General features: G+C 40.2%; 1 protein-coding gene across 2 annotated transcripts; it reads right to left on the minus strand.

Annotated features, from left to right (window-relative positions):
• Positions 1-1060: 1060 nt before the first annotated feature.
• On the minus strand, positions 1061-26866 carry LOC134577703 (potassium-transporting ATPase alpha chain 2). 2 transcript variants are annotated; one of them, XM_063436564.1, is made up of 23 exons: positions 26823-26866; positions 24599-24757; positions 22309-22368; positions 21706-21909; positions 20691-20804; positions 20447-20581; positions 19162-19279; positions 18328-18596; positions 17086-17284; positions 16181-16290; positions 15923-16057; positions 15593-15785; positions 14497-14672; positions 14243-14379; positions 13615-13765; positions 12474-12642; positions 11427-11581; positions 10536-10659; positions 9464-9609; positions 9195-9328; positions 8305-8406; positions 1889-1980; positions 1061-1374 (listed from the first exon to the last, which is right to left on the minus strand). In XM_063436564.1, exons 1-23 carry the CDS (start codon positions 26832-26834, stop codon positions 1346-1348), a joined length of 3123 nt encoding a protein of 1040 aa, XP_063292634.1. In that variant the 5' UTR covers positions 26835-26866; the 3' UTR covers positions 1061-1345. The 2 variants fall into 2 exon arrangements, with proteins under 2 accessions (XP_063292634.1, XP_063292635.1); XM_063436565.1 differs by lacking the exons at positions 1061-1374; positions 1889-1980 and adding an exon at positions 8007-8078 and having other exon boundaries at positions 8277-8406.
• Positions 26867-27871: the final 1005 nt, after the last annotated feature.

Raw genomic sequence — 27871 nt, forward strand, 5'->3', positions numbered from 1 at the left:
GACACAGAGGGAATAGGGTAAGGGCTAAAGAGACAGACCAGGGCTTGGGGGAAAGACACCCAGAGGGGTTGCGGGGACACAAAGTGACACAGAGGGGATGGGGTAAGGGCTAATGAGACAGACGGAGGCTTTAAATAAACCCATTAGATTTTAGTCATGTCAATTAAAAACCAACTAGAGATTTAGTCGACTAAAATACGACTGAAACTAAAATGGCCTTGTAGTTAAAAGACTATGACTAAAACTATATTAAAAGTTGCTGCCAAAATTAACGCTGCTTGCTACACATAGTCAAATGCAGGAAAGATCCCATTCCCAAGTGCCCTAAAATATACTTAGAGGTTTTTTGTTTTTTTTTACTAAACTGAGAACCGACAGGAATTCACAGTGAATTGCAAATTTTACACCAAAACAGCCAAACTGGAAGCGTAGCTGACGTGGAGAATTCTCTCTCTTTCTCTATTGACCTTAAATGTACAATTCCCATAAAATTCCCAACCATTTCTCACCTTTGTGACTGACCCTGATTGACTTATTCAAGTGCAGCTATCAGCACTCACTAGACATTGAGAAAGGGCCGTGGATCCCAAGATGTTTGTCCATAGGCTATAAGTCATCAATAAAGTAACAGCTTGAGTTAAGCGAATGTATCTACTGCGCATGGTGAATGCTCTTTGACATAGCTGAGGCTGACTATCTGGGATTTTTATATTACTGTTCATAACAGATATTGTCTGGATTATAGACCAGTTGGATAATTTCTTCTAAATTGCTGTTTAAGCCTAAATTTCACAATTCACGTTTTATTACAATTCATTGTTTAGTGAATAAGCACCCCACCCTTTACTAACATAAGCGAGCATTTAAAACAAGCAGGTTATTTTGGTAATTAAATAATTTTTTTGTCCTGGGGAGGAGGCTGATACTTTGATTTACCTAAACAATGCTGTAAGTCGCACCTATTTCATAATACTGTAATTAAAAACGTACAACACATTATCCGAAACAAGACTTTATTTTGCAATATCAATGCATAGCACTTTCCAAGCTACAAAAAAAAAAAAAAAATTCCAAATCTGTAATCCTTTGTTTAATAAAAGAACAATTCAGGTATTTTTTACACTTTTCACATTTTTATGTTAAAATAGGCATTTTTCTTTTTTTTTCTTCTTTATACATAATTATTTACAGGAGGCATTCAGTAATCCTAATTTGTTCAACAAATAGGAGATGGAACAGCCATTCAAATATTGAGTATAGAATCAAAGTATTTTACATAAAGGACCATTGTTGGGTCAAATAGAGTCCGCTCGACCAGAGAGAGGACAAGATCACTTTGGTAGATTCAGTAATACATGTTCTTATCCCACCAACCTGCAAATCAAAAACATAGGTTGTTAATATGCAGTTAAGTAATTGGCAAATTATTTCTCAAAAATAAATAATGATTTTAAATAGCGAAAGGCTAACTAGCATAGCTAGGTGCCAGAAAGCTCAAGACCAAAGGATATCTGTTACGTCTGTCCACCCATGAACTGCCTGCACCCCCCAAAGTCATCCCCCCAGCTAGATCTTTAACAGAGACAATAAGTGGCAGTGAAGAAAAAAGGACAAAACATGAAGTAACTGGATGATACACCAAAGTCAGCGGATGAGTAGAAAAATTAGGATGTGGGAGCAGATTTAAAGGAAAGTGAAGATATTCAGTATCGTCGATCCCTTGGACATGTGGACCTACTACTGTAAATATTTTTTCTGCCTAACCATATTACCCTGACTCAAAAAACATATTTCAGGAACTCAGTTGTGAAGAAATATATGGTAAGATCAGATTTTGTTTCTACACAAGATCAGGAAGGACAGGTAAATACACATTTATAGAACTTACTGCCTGGGTAGCGTCGAATGAAAAGTTTACGGACTTCATCATATACAATGATTAGGAAGACAAAACCGATTGCACAAAACCAGTATTGAACCCTACAATAAAAACAGGGTAAAATCCCATTAAAAACATTGATATATTCATAGTAATTCAACCTGCGTCTGGTGATTAGAAGAAGTGTAATTAACCAATCAGGAGTGAGTGGGAGGAGTCTGCCAGGCAATACCTAACCATTTTATAGAGAGAGATAATTACAGATGATACATTCAGTTACGTATATTTATATATTATTTTATTTTTATTATCTTTATTCAAAACAGTCAATATAAAGTTTGATAAGTGTGCAGCCAAAGATAGAAAACCAAGAGTAGATGGTATATATATCTTACCTGAATTCCTCGCTATTTATTTCTTAAAGGGAATTTGTCATTTCCTAGGATTTTTAATACTATGTTTACTTATTCTAATATTTAGCTATTATGTATTTGTGAGGTGCGCATTAAAAGTAAATGTACAAATCCACACCTCTTTATCCTGCAACGGGGTGACTCCATCTTAGCTCCCCGTCAGCCATTGTTATACGCTCTGTACTGTAACTGGGCGCCTCCATCTTAGCTCCCTGTCAGCCATTGTTATACGCTCTGTCCTGTAACTGAGCGTCTCCATCTTAGCTCCATGTCAGCCATTGTTATACGCTCTGTCCTGTAACTGGGCGTCTCCATCTTAGCTCCCTGTCAGCCATTGTTATACGCTCTGTCCTGTAACTGGGCGCCTCCATCTTAGCTCCCTGTCAGCCATTGTTATACGCTCTGTCCTGTAACTGGGCGTCTCCATCTTAGCTCCCTGTCGGCCATTGTTATACGCTCTGTCCTGTAACTGGGCGTCTCCATCTTAGCTCCCTGCCAGCCATTGTTATACGCCCTGTCCTGTAACTGGGCGTCTCCATCTTAGCTCCCTGTCAGCCATTGTTATACGCTCTGTCCTGTAACTGGGCGTCTCCATCTTGGCTCCCTGTCAGCCATTGTTATACGCTCTGTCCTGTAACTGGGAGTCTCCATCTTAGCTCCCTGTCAGCCATTGTTATACGCTCTGTCCTGTAACTGGGTGCCTCCATCTTAGCTCCCTCTCAGCCATTGTTATACGCTCTGTCCTGTAACTGGGCGCCTCCATCTCAGCTCCCCGTCAGCCATTGTTATACGCTCTGTCCTGTAACTGGGCATCTCCATCTTAGCTCCCTGTCAGCCATTGTTATACGCTCTGTCCTGTAACTGGGCGTCTCCATCTTAGCTCCCTGTCAGCCATTGTTATACGCTCTGTCCTGTAACTGGGCGTCTCCATCTTAGCTCCCCGTCAGCCATTGTTATACGCTCTGTCCTGTAACTGGGCGTCTCCATCTTAGCTCCCTGTCAGCCATTGTTATACGCTCTGTCCTGTAACTGGGCGTCTCCATCTTAGCTCCCCGTCAGCCATTGTTATACGCTCTGTCCTGTAACTGGGCGTCTCCATCTTAGCTCCCTGTCAGCCATTGTTATACGCTCTGTCCTGTAACTGGGCGTCTCCATCTTAGCTCCCCGTCAGCCATTGTTATACGCTCTGTCCTGTAACTGGGCGTCTCCATCTTAGCTCCCTGTCAGCCATTGTTATACGCTCTGTCCTGTAACTGGGCGTCTCCATCTTAGCTCCCTGTCAGCCATTGTTATACGCTCTGTCCTGTAACTGGGCGTCTCCATCTTAGCTCCCTGTCAGCCATTGTTATACGCTCTGTCCTGTAACTGGGCGTCTCCATCTTAGCTCCCTGTCGGCCATTGTTATACGCTCTGTCCTGTAACTGGGCGTCTCCATCTTAGCTCCCTGTCAGCCATTGTTATACGCTCTGTCCTGTAACTGGGTGCCTCCATCTTAGCTCCCTGTCAGCCATTGTTATACGCTCTGTCCTGTAACGGGGCGTCTCCATCTTAGCTCCCTGTCGGCCATTGTTATACGCTCTGTCCTGTAACTGGGCGTCTCCATCTTAGCTCCCTGTCAGCCATTGTTATACGCTCTGTCCTGTAACTGGGTGCCTCCATCTTGGCTCCCTGTCAGCCATTGTTATACGCTCTGTCCTGTAACTGGGCGTCTCCATCTTAGCTCCCTGTCGGCCATTGTTATACGCTCTGTCCTGTAACTGGGCGTCTCCATCTTAGCTCCCTGTCGGCCATTGTTATACGCTCTGTCCTGTAACTGGGCGTCTCCATCTTAGCTCCCTGTCAGCCATTGTTATACGCTCTGTCCTGTAACTGGGCGTCTCCATCTTAGCTCCCTGTCGGCCATTGTTATACGCTCTGTCCTGTAACTGGGCGTCTCCATCTTAGCTCCCTGTCAGCCATTGTTATACGCTCTGTCCTGTAACTGGGCGTCTCCATCTTAGCTCCCTGTCAGACATTGTTATACGCTCTGTCCTGTAACTGGGTGCCTCCATCTTAGCTCTCCGTCAGCCATTGTTATACGCTCTGTCCTGTAAGTGGACGTCTCCATCTTAGCTCCCTGTCAGCCATTGTTATACGCTCTGTCCTGTAACTGGGCGTCTCTATCTAAGCTCCCTGTCAGCCATTGTTATACGCTCTGTCCTGTAACTGGGTGCCTCCATATTAGCTCCCTGTCAGCCATTGTTATACACTCTGTCCTGTAACTGGGCGTCTCCATCTTAGCTCCCTGTCAGCCATTGTTATACACTCTGTCCTGTAACTGGGCGTCTCCATCTTAGCTCCATGTCAGCCATTGTTATACGCTCTGTCCTGTAACTGGGCGTCTCCATCTTAGCTCCCTGTCAGCCATTGTTATACGCTCTGTCCTGTAACTGGGCGTCTCCATCTTAGCTCCCTGTCAGCCATTGTTATACGCTCTGTCCTGTAACTGGGTGCCTCCATCTTAGCTCCCTGTCAGCCATTGTTATACACTCTGTCCTGTAACTGAGCATCTCCATCTTAGCTCCCCGTCAGCCATTGTTATACGCTCTGTCCTGTGACTGGGCGTCTCCATCTTAGCTCCCCGTCAGCCATTGTTATACGCTCTGTCCTGTAACTGGGCGTCTCCATCTTAGCTCCCTGTCAGCCATTGTTATACGCTCTGTCCTGTAACTGGGCGTCTCCATCTTAGCTCCCTGTCAGCCATTGTTATACGCTCTGTCCTGTAACTGGGCGTCTCCATCTTAGCTCCCTGTCAGCCATTGTTATACGCTCTGTCCTGTAACTGGGCGTCTCCATCTTAGCTCCCTGTCAGCCATTGTTATACGCTCTGTCCTGTAACTGGGCGTCTCCATCTTAGCTCCCTGTCAGCCATTGTTATACGCTCTGTCCTGTAACTGGGCGTCTCCATCTTAGCTCCCTGTCAGCCATTGTTATACGCTCTGTCCTGTAACTGGGCGTCTCCATTTTAGCTCCCTGTCAGCCATTGTTATACGCTCTGTCCTGTAACTGGGCGTCTCCATCTTAGCTCCCTGTCAGCCATTGTTATACGCTCTGTCCTGTAACTGGGCGTCTCCATCTTAGCTCCCTGTCAGCCATTGTTATACGCCCTGTCCTGTAACTGGGCGTCTCCATCTTAGCTCCCTGTCAGCCATTGTTATACGCTCTGTCCTGTAACTGGGCGTCTCCATCTTAGCTCCCTGTCAGCCATTGTTATACGCTCTGTCCTGTAACTGGGCGTCTCCATCTTAGCTCCCTGTCAGCCATTGTTATACGCTCTGTCCTGTAACTGGGCGTCTCCATCTTAGCTCCCTGTCAGCCATTGTTATACGCCCTGTCCTGTAACTGGGCGTCTCCATCTTAGCTCCCTGTCAGCCATTGTTATACGCCCTGTCCTGTAACTGGGTGCCTCCATCTTAGCTCCCTGTCAGCCATTGTTATACGCTCTGTCCTGTAACTGGGCGTCTCCATCTTAGCTCCCTGTCAGCCATTGTTATACGCTCTGTCCTGTAACTGGGCGTCTCCATCTTAGCTCCCTGTCAGCCATTGTTATACGCCCTGTCCTGTAACTGGGCGTCTCCATCTTAGCTCCCTGTCAGCCATTGTTATACGCCCTGTCCTGTAACTGGGTGCCTCCATCTTAGCTCCCTGTCAGCCATTGTTATACGCCCTGTCCTGTAACTGGGCGTCTCCATCTTAGCTCCCTGTCAGCCATTGTTATACGCTCTGTCCTGTAACTGGGCGTCTCCATCTTAGCTCCCTGTCAGCCATTGTTATACGCTCTGTCCTGTAACTGGGCGTCTCCATCTTAGCTCCCTGTCAGCCATTGTTATACGCTCTGTCCTGTAACTGGGCGTCTCCATCTTAGCTCCCCGTCAGCCATTGTTATACGCTCTGTCCTGTAACTGGGCGTCTCCATCTTAGCTCCCTGTCAGCCATTGTTATACGCTCTGTCCTGTAACTGGGCGTCTCCATCTTAGCTCCCTGTCAGCCATTGTTATACGCCCTGTCCTGTAACTGGGCGTCTCCATCTTAGCTCCCTGTCAGCCATTGTTATACGCTCTGTCCTGTAACTGGGCGTCTCCATCTTAGCTCCCTGTCAGCCATTGTTATACGCTCTGTCCTGTAACTGGGCGTCTCCATCTTAGCTCCCTGTCAGCCATTGTTATACGCTCTGTCCTGTAACTGGGCGTCTCCATCTTAGCTCCCTGTCAGCCATTGTTATACGCTCTGTCCTGTAACTGGGCGTCTCCATCTCAGCTCCCCGTCAGCCATTGTTATACGCTCTGTCCTGTAACTGGGCGTCTCCATCTTAGCTCCCTGTCAGCCATTGTTATACGCCCTGTCCTGTAACTGGGCGTCTCCATCTTAGCTCCCTGTCAGCCATTGTTATACGCCCTGTCCTGTAACTGGGTGCCTCCATCTTAGCTCCCTGTCAGCCATTGTTATACGCCCTGTCCTGTAACTGGGCGTCTCCATCTTAGCTCCCTGTCAGCCATTGTTATACGCTCTGTCCTGTAACTGGGCGTCTCCATCTTAGCTCCCTGTCAGCCATTGTTATACGCTCTGTCCTGTAACTGGGCGTCTCCATCTTAGCTCCCTGTCAGCCATTGTTATACGCTCTGTCCTGTAACTGGGCGCCTCCATCTTAGCTCCCTGTCAGCCATTGTTATACGCTCTGTCCTGTAACTGGGCGTCTCCATCTTAGCTCCCTGTCAGCCATTGTTATACGCTCTGTCCTGTAACTGGGCGTCTCCATCTTAGCTCCCTGTCAGCCATTGTTATACGCTCTGTCCTGTAACTGGGCGTCTCCATCTTAGCTCCATGTCAGCCATTGTTATACGCCCTGTCCTGTAACTGGGCGTCTCCATCTTAGCTCCCTGTCAGCCATTGTTATACGCTCTGTCCTGTAACTGGGCGTCTCCATCTTAGCTCCCTGTCAGCCATTGTTATACGCTCTGTCCTGTAACTGGGCGCCTCCATCTTAGCTCCCTGCCAGCCATTGTTATACGCTCTGTCCTGTAACTGGGCGTCTCCATCTTAGCTCCCTGTCAGCCATTGTTATACGCTCTGTCCTGTAACTGGGCGCCTCCATCTTAGCTCCCTGCCAGCCATTGTTATACGCTCTGTCCTGTAACTGGGCGCCTCCATCTTAGCTCCCTGTCAGACATTGTTATACGCTCTGTCCTGTAACTGGGCGTCTCCATCTTAGCTCCCTGTCAGCCATTGTTATACGCTCTGTCCTATAACTGGGTGCCTCCATCTTAGCTCCCTGTCAGACATTGTTATAATCTCTGTCAGTCGTATGTATATGGTGGAAGTGCACTCAACCCTTCGTGTTTGAATCCTGGGTGCTATACTGGATAAGTCCCAGTACCAGAAATGACCAAATATAGAATTTGAATATAGAAAAAATCCAGGCACTCCAACGTATTCCAAAGAAAGGCAGTTTTATTGGACCAAAGAACAAGCAAGCAACGTTTCGACCCCCTAGGGCCTTTGTCAAGCTTTGTCAAGCTTTGTCAAGCTTGACAAAGGCCCTAAGGGGTCGAAACGTTGCTTGCTGGTTCTCCGGTCCAATAAAACTGCCTTTCTTTGGAATTCGTTGGAGTGCCTGGATTTTTTTCTATATTCAAATTGTTATAATCTCTGTCCTGCAACGGGGTGACTCCATCTGAGCTCTGTCTTCTCAGTTAGCATAGAGAAAGCAGTCAGGGAAGAGGAGAAATTAAACAACGTTTCCATTTATTCTCTTCATTGTAATGGCTTTTCTAATGGCTTTGCCTAGTCAGAACTGGGTTATGATGTTATTTGCAAAGTCTTTAATATCATTTTTAAAAAGCAGAGCGTCTGATTAAACAATGGTTTAAACAGGTTATAGGTGATTTTCAATGTTTTGTTCCGCTGTCTGAATTCCAGAGAATTGACATCTCCCATTTAACATGAACACCCCATGAAGACATAGAGGAACAGTACCGTAGTGGGCAGAACTTCAGGGCATATGGCATTCCTGGGCAGTAAGACATGAAGGCTCCAATGATGATCTGTGACGCCATCCCAAATAATAAAAATTTATTGCTGAAAATATATAGAATAGAAATATTAGTACATTGCATTAAATAAATAAGGATATCACTAATAACAATTTCCTATTTTACTTTGCGTGTACTTTGGGATCTTCTCAAGTATGGTCATTTATTTGTAAGGTTTCTGGAGTTGACTTTTAAAGCTTCAACTAAAGAGCACAACGTTGCTCTGTGGTGTGTGAGCATCACTATTTTACCTAAATCTAGTACTAAATCTGCACATTATATATTTTAGATAGTGGATCTAGAACATTGTGGATCTAGGAAACTAATATGTACTTCATTTTATGTTTTATGTGGAAATTGGAGAGACAGACACAATGGCCGATATTTATCAGCGTCGCAGATAGTTTTGTAACATATTTTGGTTTGTAGGTGCAATTTATAACATTTGTTTTTCTTAGTTTTTTTGTATCTGTTCTTCTTTTGTGCCCTAACTCTTGTTTTTGAATGTGTACAAATAAATAACACCCTTTAGAGTGATATGATAAATCCTCCCCAGTATCCGCTTTTTACTGTGTTCACCAGGGTTCATGTAAAATAGTGCCTCAATCTCTGTCAGAATTGGATATCATCTGGGGCCAATTTCTTTTAAATGAGATCACATTTTTCTGGCACAACTGAAGCCCGTCTCTGTCTCTCAATGTATTCTTGAGCTCAGACACCAATTGTGTCGGAATTCCAAGATTTGCACACGTAGATACATTTTTACATAACAAGGAATGTGCTTTCTTTCACATTCTTTGCCTCCACTTAGCAGATGTTTAAATATTAACATACCCAAAAAGCCCCTGCTGAAACAGAGAATTTCTTCTTGTCTTTCTTATTAACAGATCAGCCAGCTGCTCTGTAACTATGGCGATGAAAAAGGCAGTGTATACCGTCCACTCCAAGAACTGACGCTGCGCAAAGGTCTGTAACAAAGTGACACATAGAAAGATATTCTTAGATAAAAGATTGAAAAAACAAGATACAGAGATTTTATAAAGCCAACAAAGCTATAGAGCACCTTTAATGTTTTTGGTGATCAGAATAAAGTAACCTCTTACCCACTCCTGTCCATAACTGTCTTGCAAATCTTGTTCATTTAAGCTCTCCCACGGCACACGGATACCAATGAGGGTATAAGGCAAGAATCCTTGTTGTGCGAGGACCGTAAAGTAAGTAAGGAATGCACCAACAGACTGTATAATCCCTAAGGACACACAGGAAATGGTTTAGGTAAGATGTATATGAGAATATAATAAGCCTATAGATTTTATGAAGAACGGTTTCCAACACAATTTAATTTTGGTTACAATATGATATATCTAAAAAGAGATAAATCGCCTGGTTCACTTAATTCATATTTAATTACCTTGATGCTTGTGATAACATGGCCCAGAATAACACATTATTACAAGCTGTGAAACATCAAGTGCATCTTTGGTTTCTCATTTTTCGTATTTTGTTGATATTTCATTTCTTTTTCGTCACTGCTCTGACATTGGCCTCGATTTAATAATCTTTCCAAATGATTCAATACCGTTATGAAAAATTGCCAAACAATTTAGCTACAGAAGTCACCATTACAGTCTATTGGAATTTTTGTAGATTAGTCATTTGGAATGTTTTTTCTTAGATTATTGAATTATTTGGAAATATTATTAAATCGAGGCCTACCTATTTCATGGTGTTGTTAACACTGCCTACCGTTAGCTTGACTGTACTAATCTTGTAATTTGGACCCGTGACATTCCAGGAAGTTTCTGCCCCGGGCTCTTAACATTCACCTGAATGTAAACATGAAGCCAACCTTCTGATACGAATTGTTCCACACCTTCGTGCCTTGCCAGGTTCATGTTATACAATGCTTTGAATGTTCCTGGACATTACCAATATCCAAAAACAAAATTAGTGCCCAAAATGCAGGATAGGGGGCGCTAGGGACACAAATTACAGGAGCACTTTTCTCAACCCAATAAAATAAAACAATGCCACATCAAATCACCAGCCGTGTGGAATATGCATGTGTTTTATAAATAATAATTATGGCGGAGTAAATGGCAGACTATGTACAATTCCATACTTTGTCCAATGTCAGTGTTCTCAAGAAGCTATGAGAAAAAAAAAAACACTAACCAATTTGCACATATGCGTATAAAGCTAGGTTTAAGTTCACCAGACGGTCAATATTCTTCCTCCGAGGTTTACGGTTCATGATGTCTCTTTCTGCTTTTTCGTAGGCAAATGACACAGAGGGAATCTGCAAGAATACATATAACGAATTAGTACCACAATTAAGTTAAAGGTTTGGCAGAACTAAATGTTGGTGGCTTCTTGTAGGTTCTTTTTAGTCTCGAACCTAGCGATTTTTTTTTTTTTTTTTTATTTGTTGGATTTTAATTATCAATTTCTTATTCATCTTGTTTCTGCGTCAGTGGCTCTATAACAGCTGTTCCATCAATATTAATGAATAATCTAATGAATCTTCAAAAAGGTCCTCTATATTTTGCTTTGTTTTAACGAAAACGTATAATGAAAGTGAGAGCAGAAAGGGTCGGTTTGATGATAGGATGTCCGTCAATGTCTTGTGGGGTCTCCAAACTCAGATAGATTAGAACCCCTACTCCATATGTTGAAGAGAGTATTCATCCTGGCTAAACAAAGTTAAACTCTGCCTAGTTGCATTGAAAAGGTTACTTTTTATTCTAAAAACCTGCCACGTAAAATAACCCTTATTTACTGAAAATGCAAATTTGGCAAGTCGTCAATTTAACCTGGTTCAACAAGTTCAGAAGTGTTATATACAAACTTTATAGATTCTACTTCCTTGCGTCATTCCTTCTATTTATATATCTGTATAAATATATATATGAGCATCTTAAAATTGCAAGTTTTCAGGAGACATTGGTGTTGTCTTTTTGAACTTATGGAAGAGAGGGGCACCTCCAAAATGCTTCTAATTCTAAAATACTGTTAGTCTAATAAAAATGGTATTAGCATATACTGCAATAATCCACTTATACTCACAATGTCTGTCCCCAAGTCAATGAACAGAATGGTAATTGTTCCAATCGGAAGAGGAATGCTTGCGATGATATAAATTAGGAAAGGGCAAAGTTCAGCAATATTCTTCGTCAGAGTGTAGCCAATGGATTTTTTTATGTTATCAAAAATGAGACGTCCTGTGAAAGATGTTATAGCAATTAGATAGTTAACATTTACATACTGCGAACAAATCAAAGAACATATGTTGAATACATTGTGCAGATTAACCAAAGTGTTCTGTTCTAACAAATGGTACAAAAAAGGAAAAGGAGAGGAGTCACCAATGGAATATGCCTATTGGTTCCCCTGGTTTCCATGGTGATTGTCCCATTTTTTAGTACTTTAGACCACTTTTAAAAACGTTTAAATAACCAACCCCTGTTGTGTAATGTGAGTGTTGCAGCTTGAAAATACTTTTACATTGTAAAAACTGCCCCATAGCCCCACCGGGGTCTTTGATTACCCTTTTCTTCATTCTTGTTCATTCACCAATCAGTGAGCTGTGGGTACCTGACACTAAGCTCCCAAATGAGTGCACAAAATGTCTGAATTGGGAAAAAATCTATCAAACCCCAAAAGGTGGAAACACCACCCACCATAAGAATTAATATATAAAGAACCATCAGTCTCAAAAAGTTTCAGCAGAAGACAATATATTGCTGTTTTGCCTATAAATAGCTTATTTAGAAAGTTGTAATCTAGATCAGAAATTAAGTTATTTCGCTCATGCTGCATTCCTACCAGAATTGTTAAGTGGATTCCAGAAAATTGCCCCTTGGGCATTTTCCACACATGGTATTTTGCTGTTAAACTTTAACACACTGATAGAAATCTAACCTGTAACCCGTGTTTCTGTGTACACTTTGTAACACCAAGTAGAAAATCAGAGTGTGTTTAAGGGAATAAACGTTATTATTCTGACAAAGTAATTCTTGTGTTCAATATGTTGCAAGTCTCCCGCTTGCTAAATATGGTATAAAAATGACGTTTCCTAGATTTGATTTAGGAATATTTGAGTGCTGATTTTACCTTCTTCAACTCCGGTGACAATGGAGGCAAAATTATCATCAAGTAAAATCATATCGGCTGCATTTTTTGCTGCGTCTGATCCTGCGATTCCCATGGCAATGCCAATATCTGCCTTCTTTAAAGCAGGGGAGTCGTTCACCCCATCTCCAGTCACAGCCACAATAAAATTCTAAAACAGAGGAACATGTTTTAGTTTTCAAGAACGTTTCAATTTCCCCCCGGGATGATGATCATGGATTCACTTAATAGAGGACCCAACAGCTTCACCCATCCCCATTTTAAGCCACTCTTAGCCCTTATGCAGAGTTTAATAAACAACTTTAAATCTACCTGTATCATCAAAAATATCAGTTGGGCAAAATTACATTTTTAATATGCACAACCTATAGCTACCAATACTGTCCTACGGATAACCTGTATTATAGCGCTTTGCAACTCAGCTCGTCAGGGGTGAAATAATCCTTAGAGGCAGAGTTGAAAAGTTGCAACTCAGCTCGTCAGGGGTGAAATAATCCTTAGAGGCAGAGTTGAAAAGTTGCAACTCAGCTCGTCAGGGGTGATATAATCCTTAGAGACAGAGTTGAAAGGTCAGACAGAAATTCTCCATTTTGAGAGATTATTAAGTAGAGTTAAATATACTGTGCTGTAATTCATTCATCACCATAAGTAAGCACAACACATTTCTTTATGTTGTTAATACATTTGCTTTCAATAGAAATATCGAATATGGAATTGCTCTGATCTTTCTTAAATATCACAAATATAATAATGTTTTACTGATTTCTCTGCTTTTTCCCCTGAACTGTCTGAGAGATATTTGTTGGAAACCAGCAACTCAAATGTTGAAATAAAGCTCTTACTAACACTTTGAAGCCTGCACTATCTAAGAATGGGTGAATGTCTCTTTCATATTCAATAAAGAGGGAGTTGTGAGTAATGGATTAGCGTTAGACTTAGTGTTTCTTTTCCCGACCAATGTTTGGCCTTAAACTCGGAATTACTTTGTACATTTTCTGCAATTCGAAAATTAATGAATAAACTCCTATTACAGTTGGAAGGGAATTCACGTGGATACAGATTTGTTTTGTTTACCCCCCCAGTGGCGGATATGTTTTGGTTAAAATATTGCTTTTAGTCTCACCTGTCTCTGACAGCCCTCCACTATTATAAGCTTTTGTTGCGGTGAAGTCCGAGCAAACACAATTTCTGCGTGGTTGCATAAAATCTCATCAAGGTCCTCAGACGACATGTCTTTCAGGTCCCCGCCACTCACTACGGCAGCTTTAGCGTGACTGTTTAAAGCAAAAGTGTATATATTTACGAATATGTCATATGCTATGTATTATTTTATATTCACTTATTTGTAATCTATTCTATTGCTTGTGGGGTTTTTGTTTGTTTGTTTTCACAGTAATCAAGGCAAAAAAAGACTTACAATCTTTTATGTCCTGTAATCCAATTAAATTTTAAGAAGAATTTAAATTCTTAAATAATACTGTAATGTTCTAGACAGAGACTGGAATGTCATCTGCCAAACCAGTGCACCAAATCTTCACCAGGAGGAATGAGTGTCTGCCATAGCACTAAGTTGCATTCAGTACTGTACAACAGTCACACAAATACACAGCAATAGACTCGATTCTTCCTGACAAGTTGCTTTATAAAAGCAAACTTTACATATCCACAAAAATGCAAATGTGAAGAGTAAAGATGAGAATAGTGGTGGTAGAAAAAAAAAACATCATCGGAAAAATATTTTAGGCACCCACCGTTTATCGACTTGTTCTACAGAAATGTTAAGCCGTGCAGCAATATCCTCCACAGTTTCACTACCAGCAGAAATGATCCCGACACTTTTAGCGATAGCTTTGGCAGTGATCGGATGGTCGCCAGTAACCATTATAACCTGCAAAAGAAAACAACTGAATAAAAAAACATACTAATTTAGAAACGTAATAATCAACCACAAATCCCAAGACAAAAAATCCTCTTTATTTAAAATTCCCATTGTTGATAATGATACCTTGATACCAGCACTCCGACACTTCGACACAGCATCTGGCACAGTTGACCGAGGTGGGTCAATCATTGACATGAGACCAATGAAGCAAAGATTTGAGGTTGGAAAGTTCATTGACTCGATGTCGAATGGGTAGGTTGACGGATATTCATCTTCCGGAAGATACAGGTGACAAAAACCTAGAAAAGTATTGCAATCATTTTAGGGAGTGAGTATGTCATTTTTCTTCAATAGATGAAGAGGTTATGAAAACAGATACCCCACCAGACAGATTAGGCAAGGTACCTAATGTCTGAGAGATATATTGAAGAGAGATGCACAAGACTTGTAATAGTTCTGCCTGAATTGTGTCTGAGAGATATATTGAAGAGAGATGCACAAGACTTGTAATAGTTCTGCCTGAATTGTGTTCAAGCATTTCAGACTTCCCTGAAACCTTTGTCCATTTCCATTAAGATGACAATTAGAGTTAAGCTAATGGTAGATTCTAGATTCTAAGTAGATTCATAGTGCAATGTTTGTAAATACCTCAGATTCATTAGATATCTCAGATTTGATATCCTGGAGTATATCTTGATAATAATGTAAAGAGGTAACTGACACAGAGCTTCTTGTGATAGTAGGTTTTTTTTTTACTGCTGAGTGAGCAAATGACCCCCCAACCAGAATAAATCTTGTGCAAACAAAGGTCGAGAACATCTCAAGTAGTTTTTTAAATTTCTTGTTTATTGGGCTTTTCACGTTTTAAATTGTTTCTATCAAACTTGTAAAGCACTACTTGAGGTGCATTAGCCCATAACCTCTCTGTTTTAGCCTGTTTTCAACCCACAAATCATGTAAATTAAATAGTTTTGTGTATTTAAGATGCTTGTGGGCACTGTTGTCTTGAAGTGGAAGGGTTGACCTATGGTCAGTTTGGCCATAATGTCCAGCTTTGAAAGACACGCATACAATGGTCAACATTACTTATACAAATGTCACACTTGTTTTATTTCTAGATTCCCTAAACTATTAGATAGGGTAATGTCTTATATAATATAATGTCTTTGCTTTACTTCCATGGATGCATTTTGTGGATTTTGTAGGATGTAGTTTGTACCTAACACTCTTTCTCCAAGCCCTCCTAGTTCCATGTATGCAGTTTGGAAAGATTCACTCATGGTCTCATCCAGAGGTTGCTCTTTGTCCCCTATCATGATGGTGGAACATCTTTCTAGGATTCTTTCTGGAGCGCCCTTCATGACCAACAGGAATCTCTTATCATGGGGGTCATCACTCTCGTGGATAGAGAGCTGTAAAATAAAAATAGACATTTACCTAGGCAACAGTTACCTCCACAGAAACATAATGTTTCACCAAGAGATATACACTGATATTGTTTAATAATGACCCACATCTTCCATTTATTTTTTTTCTAAATTTAGCCTACCTGAAATTTATTTGTGGAATTAAATGGTACTTCTGCCACTTTTCTGTTCTTTTCCCTAATATTCATAACATTTCCGGTAATAATTTCAGAGAATTTTAAGAGGGCTGTTTCGGAAGCGTCTCCTACAACTGTTTTCTGTAAGAAAAGGAAACATTATAAAAATTGTAAAAAAGTGTAATGCCATGAATATCTTATAAATATCAAAAGCAGGAGATCTGCTCATACACTGGAGTCCATTAGATCATGTTTAGTATCTACCTTCATAACTGGGACATCGTCTTGACCAGCCCTAAATTCAGCACGGTTACAGAGTGTTACAACCTTGCATAGTGCTTCCCAGGTCTTTGATGTCTGATCAAATGAATGATCTGTGCAGGTAAGAAGAATATCAAATGAATTTACATTTAAAAGAACATGTTGCTATAATGTATTTATTTTATTTCTATGAAAAGTAAAAAAAAAATGGAGGTAGAAGAAAAAGAAAGCTCTAATAAGAATTATAAGGTATTCAACCTCATAAAAAGCATTGAGGAGGTGGAACTGCATTGAAAAGACATACATTGGCTTTTCAATGGGCCTCACGTGTTACCTGAACAGGGGAAATGAGCCCTGGTGAGGGAACTGGTCTGACTTTCTCACTTGATTTATTGCGTTGTTCTGCAGTGAAATTAATGAAGCAGCACAGAGAATGTCAGAGAAATTGCTACTTTCATTTGTTGCTGCAGACGAAGGCAAGGGAGCAGAGGAAGAGAGGGTACCTTCCCACTGGATCACCACTCAATGAATGAGAATGCAAGGGGTTCCCTTTGAACTTTGATACAGGTCTACTTTCTGTAGAGATGTATTTTAATTACACCGTATTAAAGTTGAAGTTTTTCAAACCCTGAACCAAAGGACCATTTTGGATCACTTTCCTCTTTTGTCGAGAATATCACCTCTCATAGACTTTGAGCCGGAACAATGTGCATCGTTCTTTCGTGCAAATTGTCAAAAGATGTTCTCTAATTTATAGATAGATCACACAAACTCTCTGCCCACATTCCATCTACAAACGCAAATTGTCACTTCCTGTATCTAGTTATGTTGGTGGGATAGAGCAATAGTGAGGGAGCGAAGAGGACACAGAACATTATGGCACCGCATATGAAAATGAGAATACATACGTGTCTGCTGTTCACTAGTGTCTGCAGCGTGGATGTGATTGTCAAACCAAAGATGTGCGACAGTCATGCGGTTCTGAGTAAGGGTTCCTGTTTTGTCAGAGCAGATAATGGATGTTGAGCCCAATGTTTCTACAGCTTCCAAATTCTTCACCAGACAGTTTTTCTTGGCCATGCGCTTTGCTGTCAAAGAAAGTGTCACCTAGGAGAGAAGATCATTTTTACATTAGTTTCATAATATATTGCACAGAAAAACTTACTCTAATGCATTTTTTTTTACTTATTATCTGCTGACTATAATTCCTGTTTGTGCACATGACATTAAAAATTGTTCGCCACGAGTTAAGCGAAAACAAACAAAACTATTTATCTAATATGTGACAATCGCTATTTTGCACCTTAAGAAAAAGAGCAAGTTTGACATTTTTGCAATTTCTTCGACTAATATCTTCTCTCTTACCCCGTGCTAAATATGTGCACAAATACATGTTTACACTGTTTTTTAAAGGGAACTGAGGTTTTTTTTTTTATATAGACCCATTATATGAATATATAACTCTTCTATTGGCATGAAATTGAATTAGAAAATAAAATGGGTCATTTTGGAAAAAAAAATGTTCTGCTTTTTTGGACTATGGAATTCTTCTTGGGTTTTGCTTATTCTAATTACTACACAACATGTAAATGGAGGTCACGTGTTTGTCCTGTTTTTAGTCATACCCACCTGACTGGGATTTTTCACAATTTTTTTACAGTTACAAGTTATATTCCAAAAGGAATTTACAAAGTTTGATATATTGGATATGACCGACTTTACAATTTTTAAACAAAACTATATGTACAAAGTTTCAGGCAATGTGTGTGTGTGTTTTTAAACATATTCAGACACAAGACACTTTATTTTGGCTAGCAATTGTTAATAAGTAGAACTGTGGAATTAAAACACCAGATCTGTGTTCCATGTTGGGTAGTTAAGCATGCCGCCATTGAAAAAACTGGAAACTAGACTTTTTTTTAAGTTAAAAAAGGTTATTTTTTGGAGGGGACACTAACTACATTTAACTCCAAGCCTGCCTATCATGCAATGAGAAGGGGACCCACTGGGTCACAGTATAACTCATTGGCCAAGGGCATTAGTGGTTTCTTTAAGATAGTTATTTATTGGTAGACTGACTTATGTTGAATGTTGACATGGGTGTCAATGACACCTATCTCAACCACAATGAAATTCTCAGCGTAACTCACCGTCACTGTGGCTAAGAGTCCTTCGGGCACATTGGCCACAATAATACCAATGAGAAAGATGATGGAGTTGAGAACAGAGTATCCCTTGCACATTGCAATGATAAAAAATATAATGCCAATGGAAACTGCTACTCCCGCCACAATGTGCACAAAGTGCTCGATTTCCACAGCGATAGGAGTTTTCTCATTGCCCACTTCCGAAGCCAATGAAGCAATCCGACCAATGATGGTTCTGTCCCCTGTGTTAATCACAATACCTCGAGCAATACCTGAATGATAAAGACATTCATTGTGAACACATAGATAGAGACAAAATATTACTGTTTTAACACATTACAGGGATTTAATCTAGAGTCACAAAGAGCAGATTGCAGGATTTTTTTTAAGTATTCAATTAAACCCAGTAAATAAAATGGAATTAAAAAAAGAGGCAAAATCAGTGATTTAATGTTCCACTTTTCTCTCCATTGCCTTTTTTTCAAACACAGACGTACCATTCATTCTTACCATGCAAATAGATTTTACGCCTCCACCTGCCCTTATGAACCAACCTCGATTGCTTTCTTCCTTTTTTTATTTATTTATTTATTTTCTTGTTAGTTTATTATCTTATTCTTTATTTTATGTGCATTTTGGATCGGCCTAATGCTTCATATTGCTCTCCATATTCACACTGGCCATTTTGCGTTTCTAATTTTGTTTAAATGCTCTCAACTACCAGTCTTTCAGGATGTGCCATAAAAAAGGTTTAATGGAGCCAGATAAGGGCACCATATGATGCCAAGTGTTTATATTGTCTATCTTCAACATAACAATTTACAGCGTTGTAGTTACCTTCCAGGCATGTGGTGGAGTAAAAAGCAATATTCTTGGTCTCAAGGGGATTTTCATGGGTGCATTCATTAGATCGGGGCTGGGCTTCAGATTCTCCCGTAAGAGAAGAGTTATCCACCTGCCAAAAAAACGTAAAGTAAAAAAAAGTAAAAAATGAATTCAAATTTATGAAAATATCAGAATATTACACCATTTTAATTATATAATAGTAAATCATTATAAAAGTGTATCCAAAGATACTAAATAATTTGGAAGGCTCACCAACAATATCAAGTCAAAGCCTTTAAATGGGATAGCAATATCGAACAACATTGAACAACTTATAAGCAACAGTATTTGCCTTTTATAGTTGAGATGTTATTGATTTATAAAAATATCACAAAAAGAAAAGTGTCTCCAAGTTTTAAAAATGGTGCAATGGAATATTTCTTCTAGTTCAATTGCTTTTCATACAAAGTAAACACAGTCCATTAACCTACTTTGTGACTTAGCAAGTAGATCTTCATTTATTACAGAGCAAATATCTGTGTTTGCATCTAAAGATGGAGTATGGAAAAAGAATAACATGCTGAAATCTACTTTAACACCAATCCTATGCCACACTGTAAGAATTGCAGAGATATTTTGTGAAGGAAAGACTTGCTGGAACTCTACCTGCGATAATGCGTCAAAAGGAATACTAATGCTGGAGGTGTTGGAGCACTCTATTGGATTCCGAGGTGACTGCTTCATCTTTATAACTACTATTCATTGTCACAGCACAGCCCGAGCCCTGCAGACAGCAAGGTGTGGCTGCCCTTTTAAGAGACCTGGCTGGGTTTGAACTCACAGCTCCAGCATCCCTGTCAGGTTGTTTCTGTTTGCATTATTCTGCTTCCTGACCCCTTGCCTGGATTACGCAGTGCTGATCCACCTGCAGCCCCTTACCAATTAGGGTCAGAGGCTCCTAATTAGCAGGCTGTAAAAGCCAGCCCTGCCTGAAATCTAGCTTCTGGTCATTTTGCCTGTTTGGTGTTTCCTGACGATCTTAGCTTCGCTACTGACTGATTTCCTGGACTCTGCCTGCTTTACCGACTACGTTACTCCGCTGCCAGCCCTTACTTCTGCTTCTCGTCTGACCCTGCCTTTGAATTTCCCCTTAATCTGTACTGCGCTTCTGGTTTTTGCCTCCTTCCTGTGCCATCTCCTGCAACTGGGCTCCAACTCCTGTTAAACTGTTGCATACGTCCCCAGGTGACTGTTACATTCCTTCAGAACCCTCACTGGTTTAGGAGAGTCACATTACCTTACAGCCTTGGGCAAAGAGAATGCGTAAATCAGCTGGAATTCGATCCCCTCCTTTGATGTCTACGAGATCTCCCACTACCAACTCAGTTGCTGGAATCTCGATTTTCTCTCCATCTCGAGTAACTAGTGCTTGCTAAAATCATGAAAATACACCAACAAGAACATATTTTAAAGAGTATGTTTTTTAGTGATCCCCAAAGACTAAATTCCCACTGCCTGGAGGGCAATCTCATGCTCCTTACCTGTGGTATCATCTTATTAAAGCTGGACATGATATTTGTGCTCTTAGCTTCTTGGAAATAAGCAAAACAGCCGGTCAGAATGACGACTACCGCCAACACTACACCCAGATATAACTGTGAAAAGAGAAAACACTCAAATTAGAAATACCAACAGTGGATGGAAAAATCAATTTAGATGTAATACTGTCTCATATCTAAATTTAAAAAAACAGCATCATACCTCAGATGGCTGCTTCTTGGATCAGTGCTGCACAGTGTGACTGATCTTCAGTGTCTCCACCCTCTGCATGCAGACACTGAACTTTCCTCATAGAGATATTAAGTAATGTACCCCTACCTCCACCCCCCACAATCACCCACACACATACAGCACATACACACAGCACCCACACACATACAGCACCTACACACAAACAGCACTCTCACACATACACAGCATCCTCACACACAGTACATTAACAGCACCCTCACACCCAGTACATTAACAGCACCCTCACAAGCAAGCCCACACACACACAAACACCCTCACCCACATAGCACACTACCAGCACCCTCACACACACATCACACTAACAGCACCCTCACACAGCACACACACACACAGCAGTGTATGTGTGCGTGCATATATGTGTATATATATATATATACATACATATATATACATACATACATATATATACGCAGCGTGTGCTTGTGCTTTAGGGTGCACACCCTAATGCAATAGGCTGCGCACGCCTATGGAAAGCATTGTGAGGTAGAGGCAGCAGCTGCAGACTTGAATACAAGTAAGAATATACTATATTTAGGGTGGGGGCACTATATGATGGTTTTAACACTTTAGGATACAAGGATACATGTTTGTGTTCCTGACCCTATAGTGTTCCTTTAAAAAAAAGTAAACCTTATCCAAAAATATTACATCAAGGTCAAAGTGTGAATTAACATGACGTGGGTCTGAAAATAAATGGAACTGCATAACATAGTGTTTTTGGATTATGTCTTGAATGATACTTACATTGTCCCTGGCGATAGTGTTGTCCTGAGAATATTGGATTCCATAGGCGATCCAGCATAGAACCGCGCCAGCCCACAGTAGGAGCGAGAAGCCTCCTATCATTTGCCTGAGGAATTTGACAATTTCTGGAGTTCCCTTGGGAGGGGTGAGTGCGTTGGGACCATCACGAACCAGAATCTCTGCAGCTCTTGCACTGTTGAGACCCTACAATATATCAATACATTCAATGTGACCACTTTGCTGTGTTGTGACCTACTCTCATCATACCCAGTCCGCCCTTTGGAGGTAATAGTTCCAGAAAGACAATCGATAAATAGGCAGAGAGATAAAAAAAAGAGAAATATAGATCATACAACCTGATTTTTTACCAAAATAATGAACCGATTTTTCTAGTTTTGTAAATGGCCCTATGTGTTCCCATTAGATCCTAGCACAGTTTCACGATTTCCTTCACAAGGCACCCCCTATGTTAACCACCAGCAGGTTTCTCTTTGACCTTGAACCCCAGGCAAAGAGCCCTGCAAATAGCACCTATCTTAAGGGGGATGCAGATAATATGTTTTGAAAATCGAAAATTATTGTTTTGGTTTTTTTCTTACTTACTTTTTGAACACTTGTGTCATATTTATCTTCTAGTTCTTCCCCAGAAAGTTTATGATCTTCCTAAAAATGAAAGAAAGAGATTGATATATAGGTCTTCTTATTTAATATGCAACAGCAACAGGCTGATTCTGTGATATAGATTTCTTCGATTTTATTAAAAAGAACTTACAATATTGGAATGATAACACAGTTTGTGTGTTTGTCTAGATTAAAATGGCCATGAATGTTTTGTAAAAATGTTCTTCAAACACCTAACAACTGAAGATTAAAAGTTTACTTAAGTCAAGTGCTTCGTAAACATCCCAGTCCCTTTCAACCCACTTATCCATGGCTAAACAGGTATCGAAAGGAATGCCTGGAATTCTTTATACTATTGCAATGATAACTAGTGCAAGCATATGGGGTACGGCATACATCTTGTTTAACGGCTGGAAGAAAGAATTAGGTCAGTAAAGATACTTTGTAAGTCATAAAAATACCTCAAATAATTACAGAATACTATAAATATATCACATTTTCAGTTGCCAGTTCAGTGACTGAACTCTGGTGACAAGATGTTTGAGGGAACAATATCAACGTTATATCTGTATTATTATCTGTATAATAACTATTTGTCTCCTTCAGTAAAGTTGCCTGAATGCAAACCCTATAATTACAGAATTGATCCCTAGAAATGTAATCAGCTCTTTGACAAGTAATCTGCACATGACTCATGCAATGTATTTTGAACCAGGAATATCTTTTTAGTTTTTGGATAGACACTACTAGAGGATCGTAATGTATCATACGAACAGAATTTTGAGTCTCTTCCCAGCTTCCTACAGGGTCTTAAAATAATGGGTTATAGTTATAGGTTAGCACTAAACAGGGAACTGTGCTGTAATTAAAACCAAATTGCAAAATAAAGGGCAAAATGTAAAAATTCTCAGTTGTAAAATTCTCTGTCTTAGCCACAGTCACAGCTCGGTCATTTTGCAGTCCATTTTTCAATTTTCCACATTTCAGTTTAGTGAATAAGCCATAAATTGATACATGAAAATATATCAATAATTAGCAAAAGATCTGCTAGTGGCCTATGGATTCAATGCAGTTGGCCTAATTTCTAAGTTATGCGATGATTCATATTAAAGGGTTTTAAAGGAACACTGTTACGTTAGCCTATTTCTCAGAAACGGCAATTACCATTGCAGGGCTAAGGGGACGGGTACACAGCACCCAGACCACTTCAATGAGCTTATCATTTCTTATAATGGCCTAACTACATTTATGTAACTAGCAAAGTGATCTTTTCTCCGATCGTAATTTAAGACATACAACAAAATAAGTTCTATATAAAGTCACCATGAGACCCACAATGTCAAATGGGTCTCTGCTACAGTGTTTAAAGTAATCAGTCTATTGAGGGTTGTAGTCGGGGGCCTGATTAATATGAAGTACCTGCTCAAATCACTGAGGAACTACTGAAACAGCATGTGTCGCATATTAGGGTGCCCACCCTTAGGTTAAAGGAATGCGGCAATGTTAAAAAATAAATGTTTTTACTTCTAACACTAAAATGTTACTATGAACAAAAAATACGTCGCGCTCCTCTGATCCAGAGCACGGCCATCTTCTTGCTACAGCTCTGCTCCAGAATATCATCACTAGTGATGCTCTCCGAGGGAATCTAACGTTTCTCACAGAGAAGCATTGGGACACTAGCAATAGCTGTAATTTGATAATCTGTGTTCCATAGAGAAGCATCAAAACCAATGCTTCCCACTGTGAGTGACCCAGGGAGGAAGGCAACCCTTCTGGCTGTCTGCTTTATAGACAGGAGGTCTTACCAAGGGGCTTATAGATGTGCAGGCTACTAAAATAACTTTCCTTTTTCAAAGCAATTGATTTCTGCTGGCCTATGGGAATCTGCATTCCCAAAATATACAGCAGATTCTTAAGCAAATTCCACCAGGACCTTTGTACATCTACTCCTTGAACTACCCACTGCTGTATAGTCGGTGTGTAACATTTTATTTAGACTATAAATAGCCATTCTATTATTCTATAATTTTACTGAAACTATGCTACAATTATCATCTAAAATAACAAACGGGTTAAAATATGCTAAAACAACACGTACACAGTTTTACATCCTAGTTTTATGGGGAGAGCAGGGGGACAGTTCCATTTTAGAATCAGTTTTCTGGAAATCTTGAAAAACCTGACTTTAGTTATTTTCCATTACACTGGAAAATGGTCCGCGCTACTTAAAGAGGGGTAATCCTTAGCTACCCAACGAGAATTCACTCACCAGTTCTAGTTCTTGTTTCAAATCATCCACTTTCTTGCCTTTTTTCTTTTGTTTTTTCTTCTTGAGATCTTTGTAATTCTCTCCTTCATTTCCATTTTGTGCGTGTTTCTCCACGTCCTTTACTCCACTTATCTCCACACTGTAAATATCTGTTTTATCCTGGACAGAAAACATGTAACAAAAATGAAAATAGAGCCTAACACCCGTCTGGAACATACGCACAAACTAGAGTTCGATCATTTGTAAGATCTAGATCTGGCTACGCTGGTCCATCAACATGACTGTTCCCTACGAGCATGTTTTGTCAGCAGTCCATTATATTGAAAATGAATATATATACCACACCAGGCACTACAGAGCATGGCGGTTATAACAGCAAATGTTTAACAAATGTAAACGATCATTGTTTTTTGTGTGTTATTTTGTGCACTGCCGCGTAAGGGTTTATTTTCAGATAATTACTTTAATGGAAGAATTGATGTTAAGACTAAACCCGTGCTCTGCCAAGTGAAAAAAAACATAAACACACAGAGAGACAGTCAGACAGAGCTAGAAACATACAGGCACACACAGACAAACACACATAGACATACATTAACACAGAAAGGCACAGCGACAGACAGACATAGAGACATAGATAAAGACAGATATTGCCACATGCAGACAAACAAAAAGAGAGACAGTCAGACAGAGCTAGAAACATACAGGCACACACAGACAAACACACATAGACACGCATTAACACAGAAAGGCACAGCGACAGACAGACATAGAGACATAGATAAAGACAGATATTCCCACATGCAGACAAACAAAAAGAGAGACAGTCAGACAGAGCTAGAAACATACAGACACACACAGACAAACACACATAGACACGCATTAACACAGAAAGGCACAGCGACAGACAGACATAGAGACATAGATAAAGACAGATATTCCTACATGCAGACAAACAAAAAGATCGAACCACCTATTGCTCCAAACCACATATTAACCCCTAGATGGAGTGTTTGTATGATGCTATGTGTTTGTGAATACATGGAACGTGTTAGTGGAATGTAGAATGACTGGCTGGTCGGAACATCTCTCTGCAATGTTATTCTGGTCTATTGATATTGGAAACGGTTCCTAAGGAGCAGCCTCTTGCAACATGCAGTGTTTATGCACCTGAAAGTATCATAATTACTATAATTGTTATTACTAGAACGATACCATTCCATCAATTACCACAGCTTGTCTATTGACAGAGTGTAATGTTCCCCCTATGTGGCACGCATTATACGCCTGATATAAATACTATAATAATCAATAGCTAAACCAATATATGCCCTTAATAAATCCGATTTATGTTTAATATCTTCCCAGTACTGAGTAGTATGAAGAATTGACCAGAATTTGGCAAATTGGAGATGAAATAGACAAATTCTCAAAGTCAGCCATTGCATGCCCCACGTAAATCTTAGACAATTCCCAGTTTAGTGAATGATTCAAAATTTGGGAAACTTTGCAAAATCTAATCACAGACAGAAGATTGAAAGGTTGTTTTACTATCCATTTATAACTAAAGCGTGAACTCTGGAATTTAATTAAACATTTTAGACCACAATAGCCAATCTGGAAACATATGACGAGGATTTTTAAAAAATTTGGTCTTAAATGTGAAATTAACTTTGAATTAATTTTGAATCCTGACAATTCACATATTAGTGACTATCCCTGTAATGCATGGAAGAAAGAAATCACATCAAATATAAATAAAACCACAATTCTGAAAATGGTGACGCTTGGAAATTAAATAGCAGAGTCCTTTCAAACAGCAACCCAAATCCTTCACTAGTGATTAAGCAAAATAGCCAAAATTGTGGGGACCTAAAAATTGTCCAGGCTGGAGATGAATTCATTATTTCTAATGGTCTATTTTGTGATAAATAAATCTGAAAATCAGCTTTTAACTAACCTCAAATTGCTGCTGGATATTTAGAACCCATTTTTGGTTATTGCTATAAAAATGTGTGAGGCCAGCAAATATTGCAGATCCTATAGAGTGGTCTGCCTTAGCCCTCTGGCACTGAAATACATGGATCAAAGCACAATGGAGTGATGGGCATGGGGTTTGAGGAGTGCTGGAATAGAAGACAGATCTCCAGCCCTTGTAGACACTTAGGAGTAATAGTTACAAACAATTAAATGACAAAGTATCCCTCTCAGTGATGGATCTTACCTCAGTACCCATTCCTGGTTTGTGAAAGGTTCTGTGGCTGATGATTTACTGGAGAAAGTCAAAGTACAGAAAGGACTTGACCAGAAGTTACAAATGGCAAGCAAGAAAATAGGATGGGTTCCACTAGATTATTCAGTGCAAGAGCTGGCAGTTGTTGGCAGTCCCAACAAGAAGCCAATGTTAGCTGCAATCTTCCACACACTTTGACATCTTCAGGCAGGACAGGAAAGTGCTTCCAGAGCCTTGTGTTAGATGCTGGATGCTGGTACTATAAGTAGTTCAGCTGAGCTCCTCCCAGCCCTAAATCCCAGCCCAGGGGATTTACTAGGGAAAGGTGTCTCAGCTTGCACTGTCTGCTCACCTGCAGTCAGAGTGACAATGACATCCAGTCCAGGCTGCACTGTGTACCTCACAGACTATAACTGAACATGATTTATATATTAAAAATCACAAGGGGAACATCACCTTCATAACATAACCCTTCTCTACATCCTTTATATGAGCACCCATATACCTTATCTAACCTAGCACCCATACACATTGTCTAACTGAGCACCCATATACCTTATCTAACCTAGCACCCATATACCTTATCTAACCTAGCACCCATACACATTGTCTAACTGAGCACCCATATACCTTATCTAACCTAGCACCCATATACCTTATCTAACCTAGCACCCATATACATTGTCTAACCTAGCACCCATATACCTTATCTAACCTAGCACCCATATACCTTATCTAACCTAGCACCCATATACATTGTCTAACCTAGCACCCATACACATTGTCTAACTGAGCACCCGTATACATTGTCTAACCTAGCACCCATATACCTTATCTAACCTAGCACCCACATACATTATCTAACCTAACACCCATACACATTGTCTAACCTAGCACCAGGGATGTATTTACCACAAGGCAAACAAGGCATTTGCCTAGGGCGGCACTTTCAGGGGGGGCGCCAAAAAAATGCCACCCCAAGCTCCCAGACAAATGCCTTGTTTGCCTCGTGTTCTGGGGCTGTCCACCTTACTGTGAGT

This window comes from Pelobates fuscus, chromosome 11, assembly GCF_036172605.1.
Source record: "Pelobates fuscus isolate aPelFus1 chromosome 11, aPelFus1.pri, whole genome shotgun sequence".
Taxonomy (NCBI): Eukaryota; Metazoa; Chordata; class Amphibia; order Anura; family Pelobatidae; genus Pelobates; species Pelobates fuscus.